Below are 27,052 nucleotides of genomic sequence, written 5' to 3' on the forward strand. Positions count from 1 at the left end.
AGCCAAAGTCCCTCCGGTGACCCAAGGGCTCCCCCTGGCCCACCCCTCTTACTTTCTGATGGCACCCCCGTCTCCCTCTAGACTTCCGCCAGCGAGCGCTGTCCTGCCCGAGGTCTCTGGCATTTGCTGTTCCCTCTGCCAGGACCGGCCTCCCTGCAGATGTCTGCCCAGCTTTCTCCCTCGCCTCCTCTGTCCCCCTCACCAGCCCCTAACCCCGCCCCCACCACCCAACTTGGTACTTCCCCCCAACGCGCCTCACTAGCTCTGGGTGCACACTTGACTCCCCATTCCCCTGCTGGTTAAGCCCTTGGCCACTAGAATGTGAGCTCTCCAGCGCCAGGGTGAGGCCCTCTGCCCGCCACGGGACTGCTGAACTCAAGGAATTCGTGAGAAATAACAGGAACTACCTTGGCCTTCGCGTATTGCTGCCAGGTCGGACCTGTCAGGCTCTTTATTTCCCTCACAATCCTGGGGAGGAGCCTATTGGCATATTCATATTTTTGGATGAGGAAACTGAACCCAGAGAGGTGACCGGGTTCCCCTGATCCTAAGGAGCTGTGGCCCCTACCCGCAGCCCCCTCCTGGCTACAGCCCTGTGAGCAAAGCAGAAGAACTGGATGAAGAAATCAGGTTGGGTAAAAACAAATGTTTTTATAGTGGACACGTGCACACATGGGCTTCAGGATGAGGGCGCCAGCGTGGGCGGGTGACCACTTCTGCTGTGGCACAGGGCAGCGGCTGCCGCGCCCCTTGGGCAGGGGGCAACCTCGGAGCAGCTGCTGGGCGGACCTGCAGGCTTCCCTCCAGCCCTGCCGCTGACTCTGTTGCTTCGGATCAACTTCTGACCCCAGCCTGAAGCTCTGCGGCCCGGGTGGGGGTGGGTTGAGGGAGAGCACCGTCCTGGTTGTCCTGAGGTCAAGGCTGCCTGCGTGCGCACAGGGTCCTGTTTGCCGAAGGTCTCAGTGACGCACGGGAGCGGGAGATGACCTCGCTTGCCACAGCTAGCAGTGTGGACCAGGGCAGGGCCACCGGGTCCTGCTCCGTCCCTCCCGCCTGGGTGGTGGGGCCTGGGTGGACTCCTCCCTGCGCCCCATCCATAGAGGTAGCGACCCCACAACTCCTGCCCACGACGCCCCCCTCAGTAGGGGTAAGGGGACACGGCGATGAGCAGGACGTGGACGCTCTGGTGGCGCGGCGCCACGGCGCGCACGGTCATCCGGTAGAGGCCTGCGCGGGAGAGCGCGCGGCGGGTGTAGACGGCGCCCAGGCCGGCGCGCAGAGGGCGCAGCCCAAAGGGGCTGCGTGGGTCGGACTCCAGAACGCTGAGCTCCGTGCGGTTGGCAGGGACGCCAGCCTCGGAGAAGGCGGCCAGGCGGGCCACGTCGTGGTGGGCGCGCACGCCCAGCGGCAGCGGCAGCAGCTTGTACTGCAGCGTGGACGGGCCGCCGGCGCGGCAGTCCTGCGAGCAGCGGCGGAAGCATGTCCTGGGGGGACAAGCGCCCACCAGGTTACCCCAGTGAGGACCGGCCGCATAAGCCCATCTCAACTCCCCTGGGCACCCCCGCGCTGCCAGACCCCACCCCGGTCCCTACACGCTTGTCTGCCAGCGCCACCGTGAGCCCACTTCAGAGAGGCACAAACTGAGGCCAGATTCGTGCCCCTTCCTGTGGGAGTGGGGCCCTCCGCAGGCTCTCCCCGCTCCTGCCCCGGGGCAGAGGGCACAGGGCTGACAAAACTTGGAGGGGGATTTGCAAGGGGTTGGGGTGTAAAGGGTACTCGTTCCCTGATCCCAGCCCGCACAGGCAAGTCCCCCGCTCCCCGCCAGCAGACACTCTCCCTAGGAGCCGCTCAGCTGGCGCCGGGGTGGGCAGGGCCGCCTCTGTTCTTCTGTGTATCTGGGCCTGGGCCCTGGTCTTGGGTTCTGAGAGGCGTTTGTGTCTCTGCGGGTTCCTGTCCTGGGTTCATGCCTGTGCTATGTATCCGGCTCCCAGCCCCCACCCTGCCCCCCGGTTCTCTTCCCATCCCTGCCTCGCCCGGCCCAGGGCTCAGGAGAGGAGTGTCTGGCGAGCTCACACCCGCGCTGGCGGAAGGAGGCGCTGGTCTTGTGGGCACGTGGCCCTGCGGCACGGAGGCCCGTCCGGCTCTGGCGGGGCGGCCCCACCCGTCCACGAGGGCTCTGCCGAGCCATGGCCGTCCTGGACTGGGGGTCTGGCTACACGAGGGCCAGAGCATCCGCGGCCCAGCCCCGGGGGTAGCACGGCCACCCTGCCCCAGGCCTGCCCCGCAGGGCCCCTCACCCTGGGCTGGAGCCCTGCCGGTAGGTGGCAGGACATGGGGTGTCCACACACTGGTAGCTGCCACGGGTGTTGAAGCACATCTGGCCGGGCTCGCACTGGATGCCGTCCTCCTCGCACTCGTTGATGTCTGGGGCCGGGGAGAAGGGGTGAAAAGATGGAGCCCAGGGAGGGGCCGCAGGCAGAGGGAATGAGTGTTGGGGGGTAAGTGGGCAGGAAATGCCTTCAGAGCCCCAGCGAGGTGGGCAGTCCTTCCTTTATCCTCAGCAGCCCTGACCCCTGAAGCCCCAGCCAGGGGCCCCTAGCACCCCCGTGTCTCCCACAGGCATGGCAGTGGGCGCCCCAGGGGCCTCTTGAGCCCAGAGCTGGGTTGGAGCACCTGGGAGAGAGGAGGGCTGCCCCGGGCCCAGGGGACCCACTGCCCCTGGACAGAGCTTCTGACCACTGTCCGCCCCGACAGAAGCCACATCATCCCGAGGACAGTCGTGGAGCCCTGTGGCAGCAGCGGGGATGGAGACGGGACAGCAGCTCATTTCGCACTTTGTGGGGTGGGAGCATGGCGACCCCCGCCCCTGAGCATGGGGCAGCAGTGCACTCGACCTGGGACTGAGGTGGGCGGACATGACCACTACCCCCGCAGCAGCTGTGAGCCTGCTCCTTGTCCACCTCCACCTGCCTCCTCCAGCCGTGGGAGGCCCAGAGAGGTGATGGGCCCAGCGGGGATGGGCCTGCCCGTGCCATCTCTGAGCTCCCGCTACAGTACTGGGGTGGTCACTTAGCCCCTCTGAGCTCCTATGTGGCCCTGCCTCCCCAGGGGTGTCGAGGGGGCTGGGGAGAGCAGAGGGTGCAGGATGCACTCGCTCACCCTGGCAGTTCTTTCCGCTGGGGAGCAGGCGGTAGCCGGCAGGGCACAGGCACCGGTAGCTGCCCTCGGTGTTCCGGCAGGCGTGCTGGCACAGGCGCCTCGCCCGGCACTCGTCCAGGTCTGGCCGGCACGGGGTGGAGGGACCGGCAGATACTTGCTGAGTCACAGGCGCCCAGGTAGCCACACACCTGCCCTCGGGGCTCGGGGCAGGCCAGGGACGTTCCCTGCTGGGCAGCCCACACCTTCCCCCACCTTGCCCCACCCCACCTTGGAGTCAGGGAGCTGGGGGGAGCCCGGGCTTACTGAGAGTGGGGGTCCTGCCCCCGCTCACCTCATGTCCCCCAAGGCATGCAGGGGGAACGCACAGGCCCCTCTGCCCAGGCAGGAGTGCTGAAGCCGGCCTGCCCCAGGCTACTGCCCCTCACCCCACCAGGAACCCAGCACCACCCTCCGCAGGGCCAGGGGCCGCCCCAGCTCCCCACCCATCTCCACCAGTCACTTTCTCCTGGAACATTCTCCCTCACTTCTGAAATCTCCCTCCCTCCCTGACTGTTCACCAATGAGCGCCAAGAGGAGGGCTCCTTTAAGTTGGTTTTGGGGGACTTTTGCCCAGGGACCCCCTCCGACCAAGTGCCCGAAGTCAAAGGGTTTGGGAAAAACTCCACGCCATCTCGGAAGCCCTTTAGCCCTTTGCCCATTAGCACAGCCGGATCCCTGTAGCCCGCTTGTGGGCTCGGGGGTTCTGCACCTGACATGGTGCCAAACCCTGGCCCAGGAGCCCGAACTGACACAACGGGCGTGTCCCCCGGGGGGTGGCTGGGGCACGGCCTTACCTGTGCACACGCCGTTCTGCCGGATGAAGCCCGAGGGGCACCAGGCCCGTCCTGCACCGCCCAGGGCTCTGGAGCTTGGCCGGAGGGAGACCCAGGCACGGTAGGAGCCTCCCGGGACGGGGCCTCGGGGCCGCAGCCAGGGCAGCAAGGGGCCCCGGTAGCTGACAGTGGTCACATTCTCTCCGTTTGCCTCCAGCGGGATGCAGGTCTTGCCATCGGGGAGGAGGGTCTGGCCCGGGGGGCACAGGCAGCGGTAGGTGCCCTGGAGGTTGTGGCACTGGTGGGTGCAGGGCCGGGGCAGCTGCAGGCACTCATTGATATCTGAAAAGGGCAGGGGGGAGGCGCTGAGGGAGGCGGGGGAGCCGCCTCTGCGCCTGCTCTGGCCTTCTCTCCCACTCTCTGGTCTCCCCAGGATGCAGCAGCCTCCGCTTCAAACCTGCCCTCTCTTGGACCAGCCCAGACTCAGCATTCGCTCAGCCCCTCCCTCAGCCTTTGCGGCAGATCCATTCTACCCAAGCCTCCCGGGGCCCCCTCAAGCCTCCCCCTGCACCCAGGAGCCCAGGGAGGGTGACCTTGCAGGGTGGCAGGGAGGTTGGGCACCGTTAGGCAGGGGCCCGGCGGGTGGGAGGTGCACCCTCAGCGTCGCCTGCTGTTCAGGTCAATCACGAAATCAACGTTATCCTTGGCACAACCGCTCGCCAACGGCGGGGGGTCCCGGCCAGGGAGTGGGGCGCCTACCCAGGCAGGGCAGCCCGGGGCCCTGGGCCCGGTAGCCCCTGAGGCAGCGGCAGCGGTGTCCGCCTGGGGTGTTCTCGCACTGCTGGTTGTGGTGACACTCGTCCGACTGCTCCAGACACTCGTCCACATCTGGGGACAAGGCAGGAGAAGCCCCAATCATGAAGTCACAGAATGACAGAGCGGGAAGGACGCAGGAGGCCACCGTCCGGAGTGGCACCAGGCCTCATCCGCAGCCAGAGGCGGCTGCTTGAGAGCGGCGGGTGGAGAAGCGGCAGGGGCCGCCTCCAGGCTGGGCCATGAGCCGACACGGGCCGCCTGCCACCCCTGACCTGGTCCTCCTCCACGGAACAGGCGAGGCTCCCGAGGCCCCCCAAAGAGAAGACCCCATCCCATGGGCATCCAAGTGGCTGGTGGCAAACCGGGCCTCAGAACCCCGGGCCAGCTATGGCTCGCTGTGCTCTGCTGAGAGACTCCTGTCCCTTCGTAGGCCCGGGGTCCGTGACGCTGCACCCCTCCCTTGACAAAAAGCCGCTCCTGGGCCCCCGCAGTAGGATAGTCCCACAGGGTGCCGGTCACCTTCACAGCTGGCCCCGTCGGCGGCCACCCGGAAGCCAGGCCTGCAGCCAGGGAGGCAGCGGTAGGTGCCCCGCAGGTTCAAGCAGCGCTGTCCTTCTCGGCAAAGGTGGGCGCCCCACAAGCACTCGTCCACATCTGGGGGCACATGGGCGGGGGCGACGTGAGCACATGTGTCCTGTGTCACCCTGACTCTGGGCCCAGGCTTCCCCTGGGGCTTGGCGGGTCCCTGCCTGCCTGCTGGGTCTCTCCTTCCCCTTGACCCTGCCCCGCAGCCCAGAGCCTGAGGGAGTCTTGGCCCGCAGTGGCTGACTTGAGGTGCAGGCGGTGTCCCTGGGGCTCCACTGGAGGGAGTGGAAGGGCTGAAATGGGGGGATCAGCGTCCCAACAGTGTCCCAGGGCCAGATTTGTGGCCCAGCAGCTTTGCTGAGAGGACCAGGGGGCAGGAGGGCAGGGGGTGTCAGCTCGTCTCCATCCCCATGGCTGGCGATGGCGTCCGTGTGGGGAGAGGCTTCTGGGCTGTGTCCAGGCTCAGCAGGGAGGAGGCCAGGAGCACGTGAGAGCCATGTCTATCTGGGGAGCCCACCACCCCAGTACTTGAGCCTCCCCATCTGCCACCCTCAAAACAAGCTCTTCCCAGTGGGAAGGGGCGTCGGAGCCCTGGGGCTAGTGTCCAGTGTCCTTAGGCACCCATGAGCCATGTGCCCGCGGCCGGGGTGCTGGTCCAGAAGCTCCCGGCACACTCCTGGGCCACGGCCAGCCTCTACCGGGGCCGCTCACCCCTGCAGCTCCCGTTGTCCTTGGCCAGCGTGAAGCCGGCCGGGCAGGCGCAGGAGAATGGCCGGGCATGTTGTGGCAGGAGTGGGAGCAGGGGCTCAGGTCGTCTGAACACTCATCCCTGTCTGGGGGCGGGGAGTGCTGGTGCTCTGCCCACACGGGCCCCGGCCAGTTGGCCAGAACCCACCATCCATCGCTAAACGGAGGGGCCTCCCTCCTCCATGCCAGGGCGCGAAGAGGGCGCTCACCCACACAAAACACCCCCTCGGCGTCCAGCTCAAAGCCGTCGGGACAACCGGCTTCGTTCTCTTCTGCAAGGCAAAGGGACCAGCCATCAGGACGTGGCACCGGGGCCAGCGCCGAGACGCGGAGCTCCCTCTGCCAGCTTGGCCAGGCTGCGCCCCCTGTCCCAGCTGGGTGCCCAGACCCAGCCCTGAGCAGGCCAGTGCCCAGTGGACCACTGCCAGTCCAGGCCGCCAGGGCATCAGCCGTGTGATGTGCCTGCTGGTGTAAGTGCCCGCAGGGTTGGGGTGGGCTGGAGGCAGGAGAAATCATTAGCGAGCACAGAGCCGGAGGGGGCACCTGTTGAAATGTGCTCCTGAAACCCAGGGGCGACCCGGGGGAGGACACGGGCCGGCAGCAGCACTGAGAGGACATGTAAGATGGCTGGATATGGGTGGGGCCTGGGCAGTGGCACGGGTGGGGTGGGGGGTGGGCAGGCTGCATTCTGGAGGTGCAAAGGAGACCAGACGTGCTAATGGCGAGGACAGCACCTTGATACCGCAGCCGTGGGCACCAGGGGAGGGCTTTGGTGGCAGGCAATGCCCTGCCCATTTGGCCGATGGGCACACTGAGGCTCAGAGAAGGCCCCACGGCCGGGAGGTGGTAGGCTGGCCTGACCTTAAGCTGCCCTCTGCCCGCCTTCCCGTGTTTGAGGCTAAAAGCCCGTGGGGACCTCCGAAAACGGTATCGGGTGCCCGGCCCGCAGCTCGGGAGAGAATATCTGGCATGTCCTCGTGAGCATGGCCAGCACTGGCTCCCGGCCCCCTGGAGGGGTGTGGCCGGACCACCCCCTCGGGGCTCTGGGGGCTTTGAACAGGAGCTGTGAGTTTGAACTGGAGCTGCGTTCCTGCCGGGCGGAGGGTTGGAGCAAGAACGGCCGCAGTGGGGGGACGGGAGGTGAGCTGTCTCTGTCCCCAGCCTGAGGCTCACGGTGAGGGGACAGGGTCACCTGGCTTTGAGTCAGGTGCTTCTGGGCCTCGTCAGGTGGGGCAGCGGGGTGGCCTGGGCTGGATAAAGGCGGGGGGCTCACCGGCTTGCAGGGCTGTGGTGAGCTGGAAGTGCAGGGCCTCGGCCTCGGGGTCGAAGTCGCTGTGGACGGCGGAGGCCCGCAGGTGCTGCACCAGCTGGGGCTGGGGCCCCCGGGCCGCGTCGTACCGGATGCTGTGGTTGCAGCGCAGGGTTGCTGGGAGGCCGTCCTGCAGGAAGCCCTGAGTGGAGCCCACGAAGAGCTGGCCAGGCCCCGTCTGCACGTAGTGTTCCTGGAAGTCCTGAAGGAGCAGGGAGTCAGTGGGAGGGCATTCGGGTTTCGACTCCCAAGGACCTCCCAGGGCCCCCCTCGAGGGGTGTGTGGATGCTGGGGGAGGAGAGCCGGGGGGCTTTCCCGATCTTCTTCCACCAGCTGGGTGCCCTGGGGCGGGTCACTCCTCAGTGTCCCTGTGGGTAGGGGAGAGAACACCCATCCTACAGAGGCTGGGCCCACAGCGTCCCCGCACTGCACTGTGAGTCCTTCCCGAGTCCAAGGTCGGGCCACACACGCCCTGGCCCCAGCAGCAGGGACAGGAAGGACAGGGGACCCGGCTGCTCAGGCACAGTCGGGCAGGACATCTCAGTCTCTCCCACCCCACCGCGCACTCCTCAGCTCCCGCCCCTCCCACCTGCACTTGGAGGTCTGCATCAGCCAGGCTCTCGGGGACGACGCCATTGACCTCCACGTCGAGGAGCAGGAAGCCGTCGGGATCCAGGCCCCGGGCCACCTGGGTCATGGTGAGTAGCTCTCCTGCAATTCATCCCCACCCGGTCCGGAATCACCACGGGGAGAGGCCCTGGGTGCAGGCCTCCGCCCCACCTGGCCCACCTGCGGGGAGACCCACTCACCTGTAGCAAACTCCACGTGCGACTCTTGCCAGAAGTTGCCGCCCGTCAGGGAGTGGCCGTTCAGGGTGTCCCCACTCTCTCCAGTCAGGGCCCAGTAGACGGGAGCGATGGTGGCCACAAGCACCCGCATCAGAGGCCCTGGCAGGGTGGGGTGTGGAGACGGCTGAGGGCTGGCTCCCGAGGGCAGCCACTGTCCTGCTCAAGGCCCCTCTGCGGCTCCCTAGTGCCCTGGGGAGAGCTCAGCCCCGTCCCTCCTGCCCCTCCCAGTCCAGGGATACCTGGGCCGGTTATTAGATCAGAGCCTGGGGAGTGGCGAAGGCAAATATCCACTTGATGGAATCGTGACAATAACAAAATACATTCACACGAAGACCTGCATGTAGCTTCTTGATATTCAGCCAGTTCAACAAACACCGAGGCTGTCGGGCGACCTCAGAGCCCGGGGCTGCACGCACCTATCACGGCTTATTTGCTGGACTCGGTTGAAAATCAACCAAGTCTCCTTCCAGAAGAGCCGCAGAGGAAGGGCCGTTTGTAACCACTGACTGACAAAGAGCCAGAACTGCTCCAGGGCCTTCGGGTGATGCCAGACCCTCCTCTCAGGGCCAGGGGGCTTCGAGCTGGGGTCAGAGTGGCCTGGCTCCCCGGCTCCACTGCCAGCTGGTGGGGGCGGGGGGCGGATCCAGGCTCCGGGAACAAGGGGTCCATGGGGGCAGAGCCTCTGGACCTCGGTGCGGGTTTTGACCAGACAGAGCGGGGCCCGCCGGGCTCAGGGCCAGGCTCCCCTGAGGCTCCTGCTCCTTCCGAGGAGGTGGCAGCACATCTGGGCAGAGTCTCCGGTCACCTCCCTGCTGCCTGCGCTCCCAGCGGCGCCCATACCCGGGCTGTGCACACAACGGCAGCCAGTCCAGACTGTCAGTGCCACCCTCACCTGCGGGGCATGCAGGGCCCCCTGCGGCCAGGTCTGCGACATCTCTCCAGAACGTTCCATTTGCTCAGGACACACCATGCTATGAACTTGTTTGCAAGTGGCCACGCCTCCTAGCCCATTTTATTCTTCATATATCTCCCTCTCTGTGCCTCCAGTAACCCCTTCATTTTTCGAGCTGCTCTAAACTGGGCAAAGCCTCACAGCGATCAGTGGTTTCAGGTAGCATTGTCTGACTGCCTGGCTCCCAACGCAGCTATGTTGTGCGGGGGGAGTGGGGGGTTGGGAAGGGGGAGGAAGGGCGAGCGCCTAAACTTCTCGGACTGGAGTTCAGCTGTTGGAGATGCTGGGTTTCCTCTGGGGTAAGGTCCGAGGGGAGCCTCGAACATGGGCTTTCTTTGCTCCTCCTGGGTCTAGCCCTGGTTGGAGGCCCCCAGGCTATGACCATGCTCTGGCCCCACTTACCCACGTTGGCAGGGATGTGGCTGATGCTGCTCCGGACGGTGGTGCGCCCAGAACTTGCCTCCTGCTGCACGCTGGTGTTGAGGGCGGCCACGCCAAGTTCCTGGCCGTTAATCACCCCTATCATGCTGCCCCAGCTCCCCCGGGGCTCCCCTGTGAGGAAGGAAAAGAACAAGAGTGATACGGGTCGCCTCAGTATACGTAGGGACCTTACCTTCCCGGTTGCCAAGGGTTAAACAGACTCAGAGGAGTGAGTGAGTTGCCCAAGGGCACACCACTAATGGTGATGGACTCAAGGCCAGGGGACCCTGGTCCAGAGCAGATGGGAGGCTTTCGAGAAGAGCCTGCCCTGGGATGAGGGCACCAGCTTCTAATTTTACTTCTGCCATCACCTCCCCTGGAATCACGGCAAGTCAGGCCCCAGGCCACACCTGAGTTGCTTTATCTGTCAAGTAAGGAGGTGGGACCCCAGAGGGTCAAGGACCTGCTGGGTTCTGAAATGCCAGGAGCCCATGATGGCAGGGGCTGGCATGTGGGCAGAGCCAGGGCACCATGCCAGGTTTGGGATGCTGCTGCCCAAAGCCCCCCATTCCATCAGTGTCCTGGCTCCAGCTGCTCTGCAGCTGGCCAGCTGGGGGAGGGGCGGGTGGCTGGATTTCCAGCAGCCACAGGCTGTCTCCAGGCAGACGCTGTCCAGGCACAGTCAGACGGACGCGTGCCCAGGGGTTGCTTCCTCTGGCTAATGGACCAGCTGTCTCCTCTGGACAGATGGCATTCCAGTGGGCAAGAGACAGATGCTAGCCTGGCTCTCTCTGCTCACCAGCGCTCGGGGGAAATTAACAACAAATTGCCCATGATCTGTCAAAAAAATAACATAAAACATACAACTGCCAGGATCCTAAGTAGGTAAATCAGGGGGCAGGCTAGCTTTGGGTTCCAGGAAGCATGCCATTTCCTGCAGCCTGTGGCTGGGTTTGATGAGATTTTATACCCATCTGGGTTGTCTCTTGTCAATATCTGCTACTCTGGGGAGGACTAACAACTATGGGTTTATGGGAAGGACAGGAGAAGGCCATGAACTGACCGCTGGAGTCGGGAGCTGTGGAAAAGCAGCCTGCTCTGCACAGCTTTAGGAGGAGACAGGAATTTGGAGGCCAGGAATGACAAGCTATGGTCTGCTTTCTCAGATGGGGTGACCCAGCAGCCTCTCTCCTCCCACAAGGCCCGGATGCATCCCACCCCGTTCCCAGCTGACCGGAAAGGAGGGAGAAAAGACCATTTTGTCGTTAGTGCCTCAAAACCTCTGACGACCTTTTCCTAGCAATGCCCCTTGGAGAAAGTAGCTCCAGAAAGCAGGCAGGTTATACAAGGACACGTATCAGCCACGGTGAAGGTGCCGGAGGCATCGGGGACCATGTTGTTACTTAAGGAAGCCAGTGGCAGTTACGTTCAAAAACGTAAAGAGGATTTGATGGAACGATGTGACATGAAAGGGCGACGTGGAAGCACCCAGGAAGCTGTGGGCCACCGACCAGCAGCCTGGCGGGCCACGTTCAGGGCGAGGGCTCATCCGTAGGGTTTTCACAGAACCCCGGGGGATCGTGGGAGTCCAGAAAGAGGACATGTGTCCTAGCCAGGTAATCTGGAAGAGCCAGGCGTAGCCCCTCAAAGCCTCCGTTTCCCCAGCCGTCAAGGGCAGGGTAGATTAGACAATCTCCCCACGGTCAGCTTCAGTCTGTGACTCCAAGCAGACAATATTGGAGCTGGCAGGGGCAGGCGCCAGACCCCCCACAGGCGACCCACAAACCCCCATCACGCAGGAGACCCCTCCTCTGTGCCTGTCTGTACCTCTCACAGCCAGGACCGCCTGGGCGGTGGCCGAGCCCAGGGGATTGTGAGCGACGCACTCGTAGGCCCCCGAGTCCCCGACCTCGGCGTGCTCCAGCCACAGGCTCCCGTCCGGCAGGGTGCGCAGCCGCCGGCTGGCCCGCAGGGGCTGTCCCGCCCGCAGCCACTGGATAGTGGGCGCCGGCTCCCCCTCGGCCTGGCAAGGCAGGGCCACCGCGTCTCCTGAGCTCACCGTCACGTCCTGTGGTTCCACCTGGAAGACCGGGGCACCTGTGGGAGGCCCGGGCAACTTTTAGGGACACCAAGCGGCCCACATTCACTCAGGTCGGAAAGCAGAGGCAGAGGTGAAGAGGGGACCCCGAGGCCGCTGCCACCCAGAGGCCGCTGCTGGCGTTTCCTGCCGGGCTCTGTGCTCGCAAGCCCACCTCGGCTGCTTCCAGTGGTGTTTTCACTCCACACGGAGCGGGACGCCCTCCCCGCGGCAGGAGATAGTCACAGTTAGGGGCTGCTTGCTCCTCCGTGGTTCAGATCTAGGGAGATTTGCTTCCCCGCACCCCACCTGTGCAAACCACTGACTGAAACATCCCGTGCATGACTGTAGGTGCCTTTAGGGCCTTGCAACAAAGAGGGACTGGCCAGAACTGCCTCTACTGTCACCAGAGGGGCGGGCGGGGGCTCCGTCTCTTCTGGCGAGTGATTCCCACCAGATCTCTCCCAACTCTCAGTCTTCTCATCTGAAAGTTGCTAGTTCCTGCCCACCTACGATTCCAGAAGCCCCGGGACAGCTAAAACGACAAAGATGGACGGGCCCAGGCCTGGCGACCACCGCGGGGGGACGCCGCCAATCTGCTGTGCAGCCGCTGTGGGAGACTAAACACAGACTCGGGGGCTGAAACGTCGATTGTCTCAGGGTTCTGGGGCCAGAAGTCCAAAGCCAGTTGTTTCCCAGGCTGAGGTGGAGATGCTAGACGCCCCCCCCCCCCGCCCCACCCCAGGCCACCTGCCTCTCCCGGCTTCTGGAGGCTCCTGGCATTCCAGCCTGAGCCTGGTCACCCCATTCTCTGCCTTCAGCTCCACATTATACCCCCCACCCCCTTCCCTCGCTCTCTTGTCGGAACTTCTGTGATAACATTTAGGGCTCACCCAAGATAATCCAGGATAACTCCCTGATCTCATCCTTAACTTATTCACATCTGCAAAGACGATTTTTCCAGACATGATTGGATTTACGGGCTCTGGAGGCCGCCAGGATGTGCTCCTGTCTGGGGGAGCCACTCGTCAGCCCTCAAGGTCAGCGTCTTCCGAGGCTGGGCCGAGGTGTCCTCCCTGACCTGCTCCCGGTCGAGTGCCTACCAGAGCTGAGCACACAGCGCCACCAGAGCCACACGGCAGAGGGTCGCTGCCCCAAGCTGGAGACTCGCCCGGGGAGACTTCGTGAACTAATGAGGGCCTGTCCTCTGGTGGGGAGGGACAGCCGTGGGAGTGCACAGGCTGATTCCACGTGCAGCCTCCCAGATGATGCCCACACGCGGCCGGCGCTGGAGCACACAGGCTAACTTCCCGTTTAGATACAGGTCAAAATCAGCCCGGTGCAAGGGGTCGGCGGGGCCAGGGGGAGAGGCCGGCCGGTCGGCTCGCCCGGAAATCAAGTGTAAAACTTGAAATCGTCAGAGCCGGCTCGTGGTCACTGCGCTCTCAGCGACGGCTCTGCCTTTTAAATAAGCAGGCCCCGGCCTGGCTGTTGGATCCCCGTGTGCACACTGTGTGTGTGTGTCCCGAGCCAACACCTGCACGCGCCTTCCAGGTCGCGGCTCTGCTTCTCTGCCACCGTGGCCGGGACAGCCTCAGGCGGCGCCCGAGTGCCCGCGCGGTCCTGCCCGGGGCCAGGGAGGGGCGGTGGACTCACTCTGCAGCACGAGGAGCACCACTCTCTCCACGGCGCCCAGCTCGCTCCGCGCCAGGCACTGGTACCGTCCCGCGTCGTCCCTCTGCGGCAGGCACGGGAAGAGCGTGGTCAGGACGCGGGCTGGGACCGGACACGGAGAGGGGCGACGGGAGCAAGACCATCCAGCAGGGAGGGACTAAGAGCGTCCACCAGCCCATGGTGGACATGGAGGGCCTGGACACACCTTCAGGGCAGCTCTGGGCCTGACCCCACCCCCCTCCCCTGCAGGCTGATTGCTATCCCCCGTGGCACATTATTAGGGGTCCTGTGGAAAAGGGCTCCGTGTCCAGGAGTTTTGGGAAACAGCCATGGGCCAGGGGGGCGGAGCTGCGGTTTCCTAAGCTTTCTGTGCTGGCCTGCTGCGCCCCGTCTCCCGAGGGGAGGCAGTTTGCAGTGATTCCCCAGCTTCAGTGAGAGGGGGCTGTCCTCATGGCAGCCAGGACCCGATGACTCGGGGAGAACTAGCCCAGAGGAGCTGGGGGCAGCAGGGGCCAGTCCATGCCCAGACGGGGACAGCCTGGAGGCCGCTCGCAGGGGAACTTCAGGGGCAGCAGGGCACATAGGGAAGAGAAGATCTGGGGCTCAGACCAATAGGGGGACAGTCCCACCACTTACCAGATGCACCCCACGGCTAGGAATTGCCAGTCCTCCCCATCTCTAACTTGGGGAGCACCGTGAGGACCAGGCTCAGCATTCTATGAATTGCACTTGCTAAGTGGAGCCCATGGACACTGAGCTCACAGCGCCCGGGGTCACACAGCCCAACGGCTGCTCCAGACGGGTCCCCATCGGGTCAGATCCAGGGCCCACGTGAGCTTCACAGACCCAGCTCTGGACAGCACAGCCCATCAGGGGGACGCAGTGGGAAGCTGTGTGGGGGCTGCTCGTTTCCGGCAACTGCATGGACTGGCTGAGAACTGACCTGGGCACAGCCTGCCGTGGGCACTCACCAGTGTGGGCCTTTGGGAGCCTGTTTTCACCTGTAAAGCGGGGCCCGCTCACCCGTCTACCCTGGCCTGTCACACACAACATTTATCAGGTTGCCCAGGAGCGAGTTTCTCTTAACTACCTTGCACAGGGCATCTCGCTGATCTCTACCTATGAGGTAGAAATAACTGTTAGCCCCACTGAATGGGTGATGAGGTGGAGGCGCAGGGATGCTAAGTGACCGCCTGAGGTCACCCTAGTGAGTGGGGGGAGTCTCTAGCTTACAGGCAGGAAGTGCCTGGGAGACTAGAGGCTGGTGCCACATAAAGAGTGGTCAGAGACACCAGGGGCTATCTGGCGGCCTTGCCTCTGTCCTGCGGATGGTCAGCGAGCCATTCTGTAGCTGGTGCCGGAGGCGGCTGCCCCGCAGTGGAAGGCCATCCTTGAGCCAGCGGATGTCGGGCGCCGGGTCTCCTCGGACCACACAGTCCAGCCGGACGCTGCCCCCTACAGGTTCCACCAGGTAGGAGAAAGCCTCTCCCTGCAGGACGGGAGCCTCTGCATGAGAGGACATCAGACAAGGGGTCAGAAAGGAGGGTCCATCAGGCTTAGTCCTCATCAGCCCAACCCCCCCAATGCCTGCCCTCCAGACCCCAGGGTCTAGAACCTCCTGCTGGCTCAGCATGGCTTTGTAGAGTCATTGCTTTTGTGTGTGGGTCAGTGAAACAGACTGGCTGTGGCTGCCAGAAACACTGCACTGAGAAAGAGCCTAGAGGGAATAGTGCTGTGATTGATTAGTTATGTCTGAGATGGGCACAGGAGGGATGGCAGGGAGATGAGCGGCATATATTCATGCTCATGGATCCCATCTGCAGACAGCCTGCCAGTACTTTGGAAAACAAGGACCACTGACCATCAGGACACCTCTGTGGGACACAGCAATAACGAAGACATCCCCGATCCTCGTTTCATTCAGATCTTAAACCATTCTTGGATGCCCTGTGTTGGTTTCCATGCCTGCTGGTTTCCTGAGTTTGAATCTACCAAGATGCCCTGGTGCCCTGGGCTACTCAGCCCACACCACACATCCTGAAGCTGAGCATGCTACACCAGCGTGTCACCATGGCCCTTGGCAGAGCAGAGCTGTGGGCACCAAGGCAGACTAGTGAGCTTCACACTTTTTTTGCTGGGCACCCTGTCTCCCTTGCCTGCCTCACATACTGGCACCACCAGCAGAGGGTAGTGTTGCAGGCCAAGGGGTCAGCTGTCAATTCTACCTGCAGCTGCGTCCTCTGGGGAGTCGCACCCCAGAGAGGCTGGCTTGCTGAGTGGGGAGTGGAATCTGGACTTGGTGTTTTATAAAGTCCCCTGAGGACCTCATGCACAGCCAGGGAAGGTTCAGAGGTCAGGAGGCCAGTTTCATAGACACAGCAGGTCAGCAGAGGTCCGGAGAAAGGCCACAGGCCAGCCCTACCCTTCACGTGGACGAAGCTGACCGCCTGCACACGGCCCACTCTGTTCTCGGCCCAGCAGACGTAGGTCCCGCTGTCCTCTCTGGTCACGGCCACCCGCTGCAGTGTGCTGCCCCCATCCTGTTCAGACACCCCCTCTGTGGCACAGAGAGACACACAGGGGCCTCTGAGCCCAGGCTGTCCAGGACCTCCTGTCCTGAAAGCTTAACTCAGGCCTTGGTATCCTGCAGGTACTTAATAAAGACACAGGTAACAGGTGTCCTTCTCCCTGGGTGGAAGTCTGAGCAGGGGCAGAGGGAGACCCAGCCTGCGGTCACCCTGGGTCCACTCCATGGGTGTGGTGAGCGACTGCGGTGGTCCGTGGGCCTGTTCACACAGGACGCTCAAGGAAGCGGTGCCACATCCTACAGATGTGAGCCACTGATGGACTTTGTTGTGGGCTGGCCACACCCGGCCCCAGAGCAGGGGCGGCTGGTCGCTGAGGCAGCATTTACATTGGGGGGCGGGCCCAGAGGAAATGCATGAGCTCACCCTGCCTCAGGACCTGTTATCTCCACTTGAGGTGAAGAGGCTGAGTGGGGAGGCTGAGTCACCCGCCCCGGGATCCCCCCAGGAGGTGGTGGGTATTCGAAGGTGGCATCTGCACACACTTCGCAGCACCTGGAAGTGGTTAGGAGGGACCTGGCAATTCATCAGCTCAGCAGATACTTCTCAGCACTGGCCTCCCTAACCACCACCCAGGGCCCAGGGAGAAGGACAGAGCCCCTTCAAAGGGGCTGGCCAAGGGGGGCACAATGGGAGCTCCAGGCTGGAGCACAGGCTCCTCCGCCTTGAAGTCTCCAGGGTGAATCTCTTCTGCAAGTGGCTTCTTGTCAGATCTGGCATGTGACTTGGGCCCTGTCCCAAGACATGGCCGACTCTGGAGACCTGGGCCCCGTGGGGCTGGCCGACACCCTGTCCCTCTCGCCAAGCTGGATCTCCCCAGCTGCCCGCCCTCCTCCAGCCCCCGGCACCCGCCCCGAGCAAGCCCAGACCCGTGACGAGCCGGTCATTGATGGTCCAGCCGATGCGGGGGGGAGGGCTGCCCCGGGCGGCACAGCGAAGCCACAGCCTGTCCCCGAGGCGCAGGCTGCGGTCCCCAGGCAGCGTGGTGAAGACGGGCAGTGCCAGGATGGTGAGGTGGATGCGGCGGCGGGCGCGGCCCACGGCGTTTTCAGCGGTGCAGGTGTAGGTGCCGGCGTCCTGGCTCTGTGGGCCAATGAACGTGGACCTGAGAGCTGCCAACTCCGCGTGGTGCCTGGGTCCCTGCAGGTTCTCATGGCCCCCCCAGAGAGGCAGATGGCGCCACTTCACCCAGTCCCGGCAACCCCGCAGCCTTCACGGGCTCTGCACCATCCAGGCCCTGACGGAGCACCTGTGGGTGCCGGCCCTGTGCTCAGGCTGGGCCTGTGCAGGGTGCTCACGGGTCCAGTGTCTGACTTGGGGCTTTCTGAGAGTTGGTGCAAGGCCGGTGTGCTCCCCAACACACTATCTAACTGGGGGCAGTTAGACTGGTTGAGAACCTGGTGCAGTTTGGGGACCCAAAGTCATGGCCATTCCCCTGAACCCCCACATCCCCTCCAGGGAGGGGCTCCCCCCACGCCAGGGAGCTCTAGCCCTGAAGGTCTGGATGCAGAGCTTGCCTCTGCCCTTGGTAACAGGTGTCTCTGGAAAACCGGGTACAGTCTGAGCCTCGGTTTCCTCATCTGTATGCCGGGACAGTAACACCTGCCTTCCCAAATTCCTGGGGCTCAGAGGCTGCCCGGGGCGCTGCTGGGAGTGTGGCCGAGGGGTGGACATTGCGGTGGCTGCCGTGGCTGCCCTGGGCCCGGCTCACCTCCGAGTCCTTCAGCAGCAGCTCCCCGGAAGGCTGGATGGTGAACTTCCCCCCGGCGCCGGACACGGGCTGGCCATCTTTTTCCCAGGTGATGTCCGGCTGGGGACTGCCGCTGGCCGTGCAGGGCAAGAGCGCATGGGAGCCTTCGGTGGTGGACAGGTCAGCGAGGCCAGTCTCGATCATGGGGGGCACTGTGGGGGTGGGAAGCCCACTCAGGCATTGGGCTGGAGTGGGCTGCCTCTGCCCCAGTGTTCTGGCCCTTGGCACTCCCCCAGATCCTTCCTCCACCCCCATTGGCAGCCCCCCAACTCGCTGGTCATAGATCACAGACTATTGCCAGTGGCTGGACAGCGCGCCCCCACTGCACACGCGGGCCTGTGCGCTCGAGCACATGCTCACACCAAGGCTCTGGGGCAGGGCCTTCCTGAACAGCCATGCCGGGCCCTGGGACCAGGGGCACAGCAGTAGTCCCTCGAGTGGCCTCCTCTGAGGGGGGCCACGCTGGGCAGCGTGCAGGGCACTGGCTGGGTGGGCTCCTGTCCAGCCTTCAGTGCCCCCAGTGACGCTCCAGGTACAGGGAAGAGGGGCACATGGGACAAGGGGCTCCGGAGAAGGCGTGTAGCCGGGAGTCCCTGGGAGCCCACAGCTGTCCACGGGATGGCCACCAAAGCAGGTCGCTGGGGTCCCAGCAGGACCGGCCCACACGAGCATCCCCGGACGCTTGCAGATATTTAGCCAGAGGCCTCCCTTCTCTTTGTTCAGACTGAGGCACGTTTAACTGCGTGTCCTGCAGGCGCGGGGCCAGGAGTGGCCTCTGTCCCTGGGGAGTTGAAATGAGCGCGGGACGACAGCTCAGACAGCCCGGGCACAGAGAAGAGGCGGGGAGGGCGGTGGCGGAAGCCACACCTCGGGTGCAAAATGAGAATGTTTTTCCTTCATTTCCTTCCAGAACCACGAGCTGCCCCGGGGCAGGGGTGGATGCAGGGTCAGGCCGGCCTGGGCCCAGAGCTGGGCAGTGAAGGGAGAGCCCGCCAGGAGCCCGGAGACCCCCCCAACACCACCCAGTCTCCTGGGACCCCTCCTCCCGGGGCCCCTCCTCGCACCCTGCACCACCAGCCGTGTCTTCCCCAGGGCGCTGCCCGCACTGTTCTGGGCGATGCACAGGTAGTTGCCGGCGTCATCCGGGCTGACGTGCACGAGCCGCAGGTGCCCGCTGCGCAGGACCTGCACGCCGGCTCCTGGATTCGGCGGAAGGAAATGGGGTGACTAGGGCAGCAGGGCCTCGGGGAGGGCGGGAGGGCGGCTTGGGCCGCTCTGGTCCGCGGCTGTGGTCACAGGGTGACAGTGTGGGCCCAGTCGAGGGGCCCCATCCCCAACCTCCTGCCCCCCGCGCACTCCCAGTTCCGGGGAGGAGAGAGCAGGAGGAAGGGCAGGTCAGTGGGGCGGGCAGGTGATGTGCGGGGGTGGGGGGCCGGCCTGGAGCTTTCAGAGAGTCCGGGAGATTCCCGGGGCAGGAGGGACGCCAGGCCCAGCCGCTCTCCTCCCTCACTCACCGGCCGCGATGCTGAGCCCCTCCTTCTGCCAGGTGACGCTCGGCCGGGGGACGCCCAGGGCCTCGCAGGGCAGCAGCACCTCCTCCTCAGCCACCGCCCGGACCACGCTGGGCAGGGGCTTCACCACGGGGGAGGCTGCGAAGGAGCAAGACTGCACAGGTGCCCAGAACACCCGTAGCACCAGACTCCTCCAACCGAGGGCCTCCGAGCACCAGTGGGGCCTCAGAGGAGGCTGGTGGTTCTGCTGACTCTTTCTCCCCATGAGGGAGCAGGCCGAGGAGCAGGTCTGAGCATCTGGACCAGGGTTCTCACTCCCCCCAACCCAAGGGTGAGAGCTGGGCCGGAGGCCTCTACCTTGCACGGTGAGGGCCACGTGCTTATGGGCGACGCCTGCGGAGTTCCGGGCGGTGCAGGTGTAGCGGCCGGCGTGGATGGGCAGGGCCTGTCTGATTTCCAGGGCGCCTGTGCATGGGAAGGGGGTGTGGAGCAGCATGAAGGGCCCAGGGACAAGGCTCCTATACACCCTACCCTGGTGTCTCCCGTCCAGGCCATCCTGACCACTGTGAGCAGCTGTGGGGCTCAGACAGGGTGGCGGCCTGGGTTCTGCTCCCTGCCCAGAGCATAGCCACAGGCAAGTCCCTTCTACTCTTGGGCCTCAGTTTCCCTGTCTGTACAATGACATATCAGGCTCCCCCTTACTTACCTGAAGGCAAGACACGGTAGCCACTCCCCCGCACACCCAGCCGGGTGCCCGCCTTGCTCCAGGACACAACAGGGGCTGGCACACCCGAGCTATGGCACGTGAGCACCACGGGCGCCATCTTGGTCACAGTGAAGTCCGTCTGGTCATCAGCAATGGTGGGGGGCACTGAAATGCAAGACAAGGCTTAAGGCTCGGCCGAAATCCACTGGGGTGCACATGGCCACTGGGCCAGGCAGACACCAACTAGAAACAGACTGAGCAAAAGGTGATGTTAGTGAGGAGGTGTCAGGGAGGGGGCAGCAGAGAGGGCGGTCACCTTTGCTTCCTCAGCAGCTATTTTTTGCTGGGCTTGGGGGACAGTTAGGGGCTGCTTTCTGCAGTGCCCCCAGCCAAGAGAGAGCTGAGTGCGAGCTCAGGGGAGGCAGCCCACGCTTCCAGGGGAAGTGGCATTGAACCTGCCACCTAAAGGAAAAGCAGGTATTGACCAGATGAAGGGAACAGTGTTCATGGCAGAGGGAATGGCATGTGCGAAAGCTCTGAGGTGAGGAACAAGATGCTGAGTGGCATGACTGGACCCCAGAATGAGGCAGGCTGTGGGGTGGGCTGAACCTGGGTAGGGTCAGCATGGCCAGGGGACACGCAACTGCAGGGGTCCAAGTGGCACCTTGCACTCTCTCCTGAGAGCAGCGGGCAGCAGGAAGGATTTTAATCCGGGTGACTACAAGATCACACTTGGGTTTAGAACATTCCGGATTAAGCAGAGACTTCACCTGTGAGCTCCTACATGTTGGGAGCTATGCTAGGGCCGGGGTAATGTCAGTGCAGGTAGGTGGGGCACAGAGAGGGCCTCGGAGGAGGTGGCCCGAGAAGCGCAGGAAGGTTGAGAGGGGACAGTCAAGTACTTGCAGACAGAGAGAGAGGGCCCGGGGTGGGGGAGGTGCACCCCAGCCCCCCTCCACCCCGCTGCCTGCCCAACTCACTGTGAACAGTCACCAGGAAGAGGCTGCGGGCCTCGCCCACCTCGTTGCTCACCACACACTCAAACTGAGCTGAGTCCTGGGGCCCGGGGTTCGTGAGGAGCAGGGCATTGGAGGGTAGGAGCCTGGCACAGACAGACAGACGTGAGGCTGCTAAGTGGCTAGCCTCCCACTGGGGAATCTGGGTGGGGGGGGGGTGTCTCACAACCCTTTATCCAGCCTGCATCTGGCCCCCAAGCCTGGTTCTAGAAGTTTCTAGAAATTTCTCCCCATAAAAGTCTAGATGTTGAGAGTGTGGGCAATTTCCGTTTCCCTCGTTTCTCTAGCGCCTGCCTGAGTTTGCAGTGACCATGTATGGTCACTTCCATGTAGCAGCCGCACCCAGGTCCCTGGCTGCGATACCCGGTTAACTGAGCGCCTGCTTTAGACGGGGCCCAGCTACCCGGCACTGGCACTGGGTCGCCACGCAGAGCCGTGAGTTAGCGGATAAATTAACTCCTTTAGCTCCAGCGCTCGCTTCCTGATCAGCTGTGTCTGAGAAAGCAGGAGCCGGAGGGTTTCCGTTCTTTTGGCTGTGAGTCTCAAACGCCCCTGCCAGGCAGCTCAGGGGAGTCCCTCTTGGCCCCGAGTTTGGGAAGACCCCAGCACATCGGTCTCACTTCTGGCCCAGCTTGCCCTCAGAGGAATGCGCACCCCTCCCACCTCAAAGACCCCCAGGCCTCTGCAAGGGCCAGCTCAGTACCGGTAGGCACCCTGCTGCAGACGGAAGTCCAGTTTCTGTCCGTCCTTCTGCCAGACCACGAGGGGCTTGGGGGAGCCACTGGCCTCACAGGGCAGCGACGCAGGGGTGTGTGCAGTCAGCGTCAGGTTGGAGGAGCTGGGGACGATGGTTGGAGGCTCTGGGGAGAGTCCGGAATTGGGAGCAGGGTGTCAGGGGCTCTCCCTGAGGCTGTGCCCAGAGGCAGAGCTGTCCCTAAGAAAGCAGGGGAGAGCAGCCAGAGAAACTCCCGGAAGGAAACCGCCAAGAGGCCCTCAAAGCTGGGGTGAGAGGCATCTCCGTCCCCTCTTGCCCCTTCTCCTAGAAAGAGGCCTCTGGGCTAATTCCCGACGTGCCAGCCCGAGGCCAAGGCCAAGGCGCTGCTGCACCTCCCAGGTGACCCGCTGGGGCGGGAGGAGCACAGCGCAACGCCCGCTCCGTGATTCCGAATGGCATCCTTTCAAACGGCTCCATCGGTGCTGGTGCCACCACCCACTCAGCGGCGCAGCACGGCGGGTAGCACACGCAGCGCGGGGAAGAAGTGAGCCTGCAGCTTTGCTGTGCGCGTGCTCAGTATTTCACTAGCGGACTTCACGGTTGCAGACATTGCCCTTGGCGCCCGTCAGCTCGGACGACCCAGAAACTAAGCAGGATCTGGCCCAGACAGGGTGCTGGATGCCGCAGGCAGGGAACGCCCTTCCCCACGTCCACCTACCGAAGACCTGGAGGTCACGGCCTTGCCGATCGGAGCCTGCAGAGTTGGACGCCAGGCAGAGGTAGTGGCCGGCGTCCTGGGCGAGGACCGGCTGGATCCTCAGGGAACCCTCTGGCAGCACCTGCAACCTGGGGTGGAGGGAGGGGTTGCCATGGAGACCTGCACACCAGTGAGGCCCCAAGAAGGACTGAACCCCTAGTGGCGGCTCTAGCAAACCTGGCCTGCGCTCCACCCTCCCAGCAAGAGGGTACGAACTCAGGTGTCCTGCGCCGTGTGGCCAAGGCTGGGGTGGTCACAGCTACAGGCAGCTCCCAACCCCAACCCAATATCAGAATGAGCGGGGCTGCTTCTGATCTCCTGTGCCCCCCACGGGTGCAGTGTCTCCCCAAGAGTCAGCACAGTGGACTCTGTTGTTTTGGAGAATGGCCCCTAGATCTGAGAGCTGCCCCTTCCCAAGGGCCAGGGCTGGGCGGCTTGACTCCTGATCAGACCGGAGATGAACACATGCCCCAGGCCGAGCCAGCGGATGCTCTGCCCTGGGAGTTTGGGGTGGGGACTCACAGGCAGCTCTCTAGGCTCTGAGGGTGCCTGAATCTGAAGGAGGAGCTCTAATGAGGGGGACGGGATGGGGGAGTTTTTCATGGTCACAGAGAAAGAAGGGGTAGAAAACTGGTCGGAGAGCGCGTGGCAAGCCCCCAGGGCTGACTTCTGTCTCGTCACGCGCTGCCTGACTTGGGCTGGGTGCCGAGGAGCCCACATCAAAGGGGCCAGGCCGCCCCCACAGAGGCGCCTTCATCTCACAGATCCCAGTCAATTTAGGCAGCGGGTCAGTTGGGGCTGAGTCATGTCTTCCTTCTCCCCTGTCTGGTCTCTTCCAGACTTCCATTCCCACGCGAACGATCTGAGCGCAGCAATAAGCAGCAAACCCGTGAGATCCTAGCCCCCCCCCCAAGGCCCCAATCAGAGCAGGACCCAGCCACACGCTCTCTGCCCCGCCCACAGCCTCCTGCGGCCAGGTGTGCGGGGTGACCCCCGGCTCGCGCGAGCCAGAAACCCGTGTTTCACCGAAGCTCCTTGCGGGTTACGGCGAAGGGCACCTTATAATCATAAGGACTCCAAGAACCCAGCCTTGACGGCAATAAGCTGAGGCCAGAGGGAGGGAGGGGGAGCTGCAGAGGGGCAAGAAGCCCCCCAACCCCGTAACAGAGATTAGCGTAGGGACCACAGTCAAAACCAGACAGACGGACAGGTGGACCGGCAGAGGGCACCCTTGGCCGGCGGGCACCCTGTCCCGGGGCTCCCAGGGGCCCCTGTCCTGATGAGACGTCTCCTTTCTGCCCCACCTGCCCGAGAGAATTTGTTTCCAGCTTGCAGACGTAGCCCAGAAGCCCCCCACAATGCCCACCTGGGGTTCTCAGGATCCAGGGGGGCTCCGTCCTTCCGCCAGCTCAGCAGGGGCAGAGGGGTGCCATCTGCCTGGCAGGGCAGCAGGGCTGTCTGGTTGACAGAGGCGTTCACCGCGGGTGGTCCCGGCCGGATGGTGGGCACCGCTGGAGAGGGCGAGAGGGCATGGGCGCGGGAGCCTGTCGCTCTAAGGGGGTCGGGGCGGTGGGGCGGCGCCACTCACTGTGGATCTCCACGTGGAAGGCCACGCTGGTGCTGCCCGCGGTGTTGCGGGCCGTGCAGCCGTAGTCCCCGCCGTCAGCCAGGCTCAGGGCCTGCAGCCGGAGGAACCTGCCTCCCTCTGGGAACTGGGTGTGTGCGTCCGCCTGCCGGGTGAGGAGGCAGAGATGACCACCAGGTCACAGTCCAGGCTGCTGCAGGGACGGGGGATTCCCCTCTCTGGAGCCCTAGGGTCAGAGACCCCATCCGCACCCGGCCAGGCCAGGCCAGGTAGACTGCCTGGGGGGGCTGGGAACCGGAGGGGCCTCTGCCCCTTTCTGGGTTGACCTGCAGCCCCGAACTTGACACACACAGAGGCCCCCCAAGGAAATGGACCTGCATGGGAGGGAATGAACGCCTGGAGCTCTGCAGAGGGGGCTTGTGATCAGACCAAGAGACCTACAGCCCTGGTTGTGTAGCACAGAAAGGAGCAGAACTGAGCCCGGGCCACGCAGCAGCCAACTGCAGCTTGAAGGGACTGTGGAAAAGCAGCGTGGGAAGACCTGGGTGCAGACCTTAGTCTGGCCTCCGTGTCTCCCCGCAGCTAAGGTGACCTAATAGGGTGACCGTAATAAGAGGGGTGAGGGAGGTCAGGGGAGGGGGTTTGCAAAGTGCTGGCACTGAGCAGGCCCTCTGCCCCTGGGGTCCCATCACGGTCTGGGGTCTGGGAGGGACAAAGGCTGGGCCCCCGGGTCCCCAGCTCAGCCCCCACCTGCAGCAGGACGCCATCTCGGTGCCACTCGATCTCAGGTGCTGGTTCTGCCTCCACGGAGCATTCCAGAACCAGCTCCCCTGGTGCCAGGCCAACCACAGAGCGGGGGCCTCGGGGCCCGATAACATTTGGGGGAGCTGTCAGGAGCAGAGGGCATGAGAAACAGATCCACCCCTGCAGGTCCAGTCCTGCTTCCCTCTCCTACCTCTGCTCCGGCAGCCCCTACCTTGAACCCTGACCCGGAAACTCTTCTCAGCTTCACCAGCTGGATTCTGGGCCAGGCAAGTGTATAGTCCGGCATCGCCCACCTGGGGATGGAGCGGGGTGACCAGCTGTTCCTGCCCCAGCCTGCCCACTGCCCCATCTAGTTTCCTTTGCAAGTAAGAGTCCAGGATCCAGACGCAGGTCTACTGAGTCTGCCTTCCCACCTTCCAACCCACCTGCCCCCCCCCACCCCGTGACAGTGCTTCTCTAGTCCCCCTCATCCTTGCTTCAGAGGTGGGGCAAAGCCTGCCTCCTCCAGGAAGTCCCCTCTCATGGCACCAGCCCTCCTCTGGCCAGGCTGGTTTCCCCATCAGCCTTGACTCTGACTTGGTGGGTCATCTCTGCATCCTCACCCTGCATGAAGTTGGAGCTCAGCCAAATCTTGCCAAGTGCTGCCTGGTCCCTCTGGCCCTCCCCCAGCCTCATCCCACAGGGGGTAGGGCAGAAGCACCTGCACAGCGTCCACCCGCAGCACACGGCCAGCCCTGTTGCCATTCTCTGTCCAGCTCAGGGCCTGCCCATCCTTATGCCAGGTGATGTTGGGCTGGGGGGTGCCCTGGGCATCACAGGGGAGCTCCAAGGGGGTGCCGGGGGTCAGTGATAGCTCTGCAGGCTGGCCTGAGTCCTCGATGTGGGGGGGATCTGCAAGACACCCCACTGTGGGTCAGCCATGGAGGCTGTGCCCAGAGAGCTGAGAGCTGGGGCTTACTTGCACCCCGTACCCTCCAGATGCCGGGTGCTGACAGCCTAGGGAGGTGGTGGGGGTGGTGCTGGATGGATTGAGCCTGTATTTGGGACATGATTATTTGAAACCAGCTGAGACACGGCGGGGAGGGGAACCACCATCGACACAAGCTTGTCTAATCTACAGCTCATCACTTAAAACATTTTGAGCTGGAAACTTAGGACCCTGCCCCCCAGATGTCAGGGTCGTGATGCTGTTTACATGGCTCGGGAGACTGGACAGGGGAGCACAGCCCCCAGAACGGGAAGCCACCAGCCGTCCCAGCCCAGGAGCAAGGTCAGGGAAGCTTACCCCAGCCCCCCTCCCCAGAGACATCCCTGACATGCGGGGCAGGGGTGGGGGCGGGAGCTCACTTCCCCATTGCCTTCTCCACCGCCGGAGAGCCCCACCCTGCCCTCCCTGGGCCAGCGGGAACGCGCTGAGGGCGGACACCCACCCATCACGGTCAGCTGGAAGTGCCTCCTGGCCTCGCCCGCCTCGTTCACGGCCACGCAGGAGTAGGTCCCCGAGTCGCCGGGTCCCACCGCCTCCAGCTGCAGACCAGGACCCTGCTCCAGACTCTGGGACAACCAGGGCTCCCCATCCTTCAGCCACGACACGAGGGGCAGGGGGCTGCCCTGGGCTTCACAGGGGAGGACCAGCGGAGAGCCCCGCACCGCTGCCACATCTTCCTCTAACTCCACCGGCTCCAGGACAGGCGGCTCTGTGCAGGCGAGAGTGGACAGGCGCCATCTCATCCCATGCCAGCGGCCCTCACCCCTGCGCCTTGGCACAGGCTGTTCCTACTGGCCAGAATGCCCTTCTGGACAATTTCTTCTCATCTCTAGTCCTTGGCTTGGACCTCACCTCCTCCAGGAAGTCTTCCCTGAGCCCCCAGGCCAGGTGAGATGCCTCCTCTGTGATCCCACAGCACCCTCCTTCCCCTGGCACCGCTCGTCTCCTTACAGAGCTGTTTCCCTGAACTGCCCTGGTGGCGGGGTCCACTCTGCTCCCATCCGGAGCCTGGGTGTCCCTGGCACACCACGTGTCCGACGACTGCTCGTGAGATGAATGAATGAGCAGCCGAGGGAATCAGGTTGAGGAGCCACAGGGGCCCCCAAGGCTCTGCGTCCCACCCCGAAGGCCAGCAGACCCACGAGGCGCCCCGCGTACCGTGCACCCGCAAGCTGAAGTTCCTGTTGGTCACACCGGCCGGGCTCGCAGCCACGCAGGTGAAGGTGCCAGAATCTGCCAGCTGCACCGGGGAGATCCTGAACCCCTCAAGAGTGG

General features: G+C 63.9%; 1 protein-coding gene across 1 annotated transcript in view; it reads right to left on the reverse strand.

Annotated features, from left to right (window-relative positions):
• Positions 1-640: 640 nt before the first annotated feature.
• Positions 641-27,052, reverse strand: part of HMCN2 (hemicentin 2) — a gene marked incomplete at its 5' end in the record, with an annotated part of 117,783 nt that continues 91,371 nt past the window's right edge. The window contains 33 exon segments of the mRNA XM_084237151.1: positions 641-1,484; positions 2,298-2,424; positions 3,160-3,279; positions 3,993-4,313; positions 4,731-4,859; positions 5,307-5,441; positions 6,084-6,143; positions 6,146-6,205; positions 6,329-6,391; positions 7,393-7,630; positions 8,018-8,139; positions 8,238-8,375; positions 9,631-9,780; positions 11,476-11,745; positions 13,382-13,463; positions 14,715-14,905; positions 15,822-15,956; positions 16,854-17,067; positions 17,696-17,886; positions 18,799-18,933; positions 19,249-19,383; positions 19,603-19,710; positions 19,952-20,116; positions 20,932-21,053; positions 21,671-21,827; positions 22,401-22,528; positions 23,806-23,950; positions 24,028-24,169; positions 24,775-24,911; positions 25,001-25,082; positions 25,490-25,680; positions 26,220-26,486; positions 26,936-27,033. Coding sequence (XP_084093277.1) covers positions 1,139-1,484; positions 2,298-2,424; positions 3,160-3,279; positions 3,993-4,313; positions 4,731-4,859; positions 5,307-5,441; positions 6,084-6,143; positions 6,146-6,205; positions 6,329-6,391; positions 7,393-7,630; positions 8,018-8,139; positions 8,238-8,375; positions 9,631-9,780; positions 11,476-11,745; positions 13,382-13,463; positions 14,715-14,905; positions 15,822-15,956; positions 16,854-17,067; positions 17,696-17,886; positions 18,799-18,933; positions 19,249-19,383; positions 19,603-19,710; positions 19,952-20,116; positions 20,932-21,053; positions 21,671-21,827; positions 22,401-22,528; positions 23,806-23,950; positions 24,028-24,169; positions 24,775-24,911; positions 25,001-25,082; positions 25,490-25,680; positions 26,220-26,486; positions 26,936-27,033 — 5,104 coding nt within the window. The 3' untranslated portion in view covers positions 641-1,138.

This window comes from Talpa europaea (assembly GCF_964194135.1).
Source record: "Talpa europaea genome assembly, chromosome: 7".
NCBI lineage: Eukaryota > Metazoa > Chordata > Mammalia > Eulipotyphla > Talpidae > Talpa > Talpa europaea.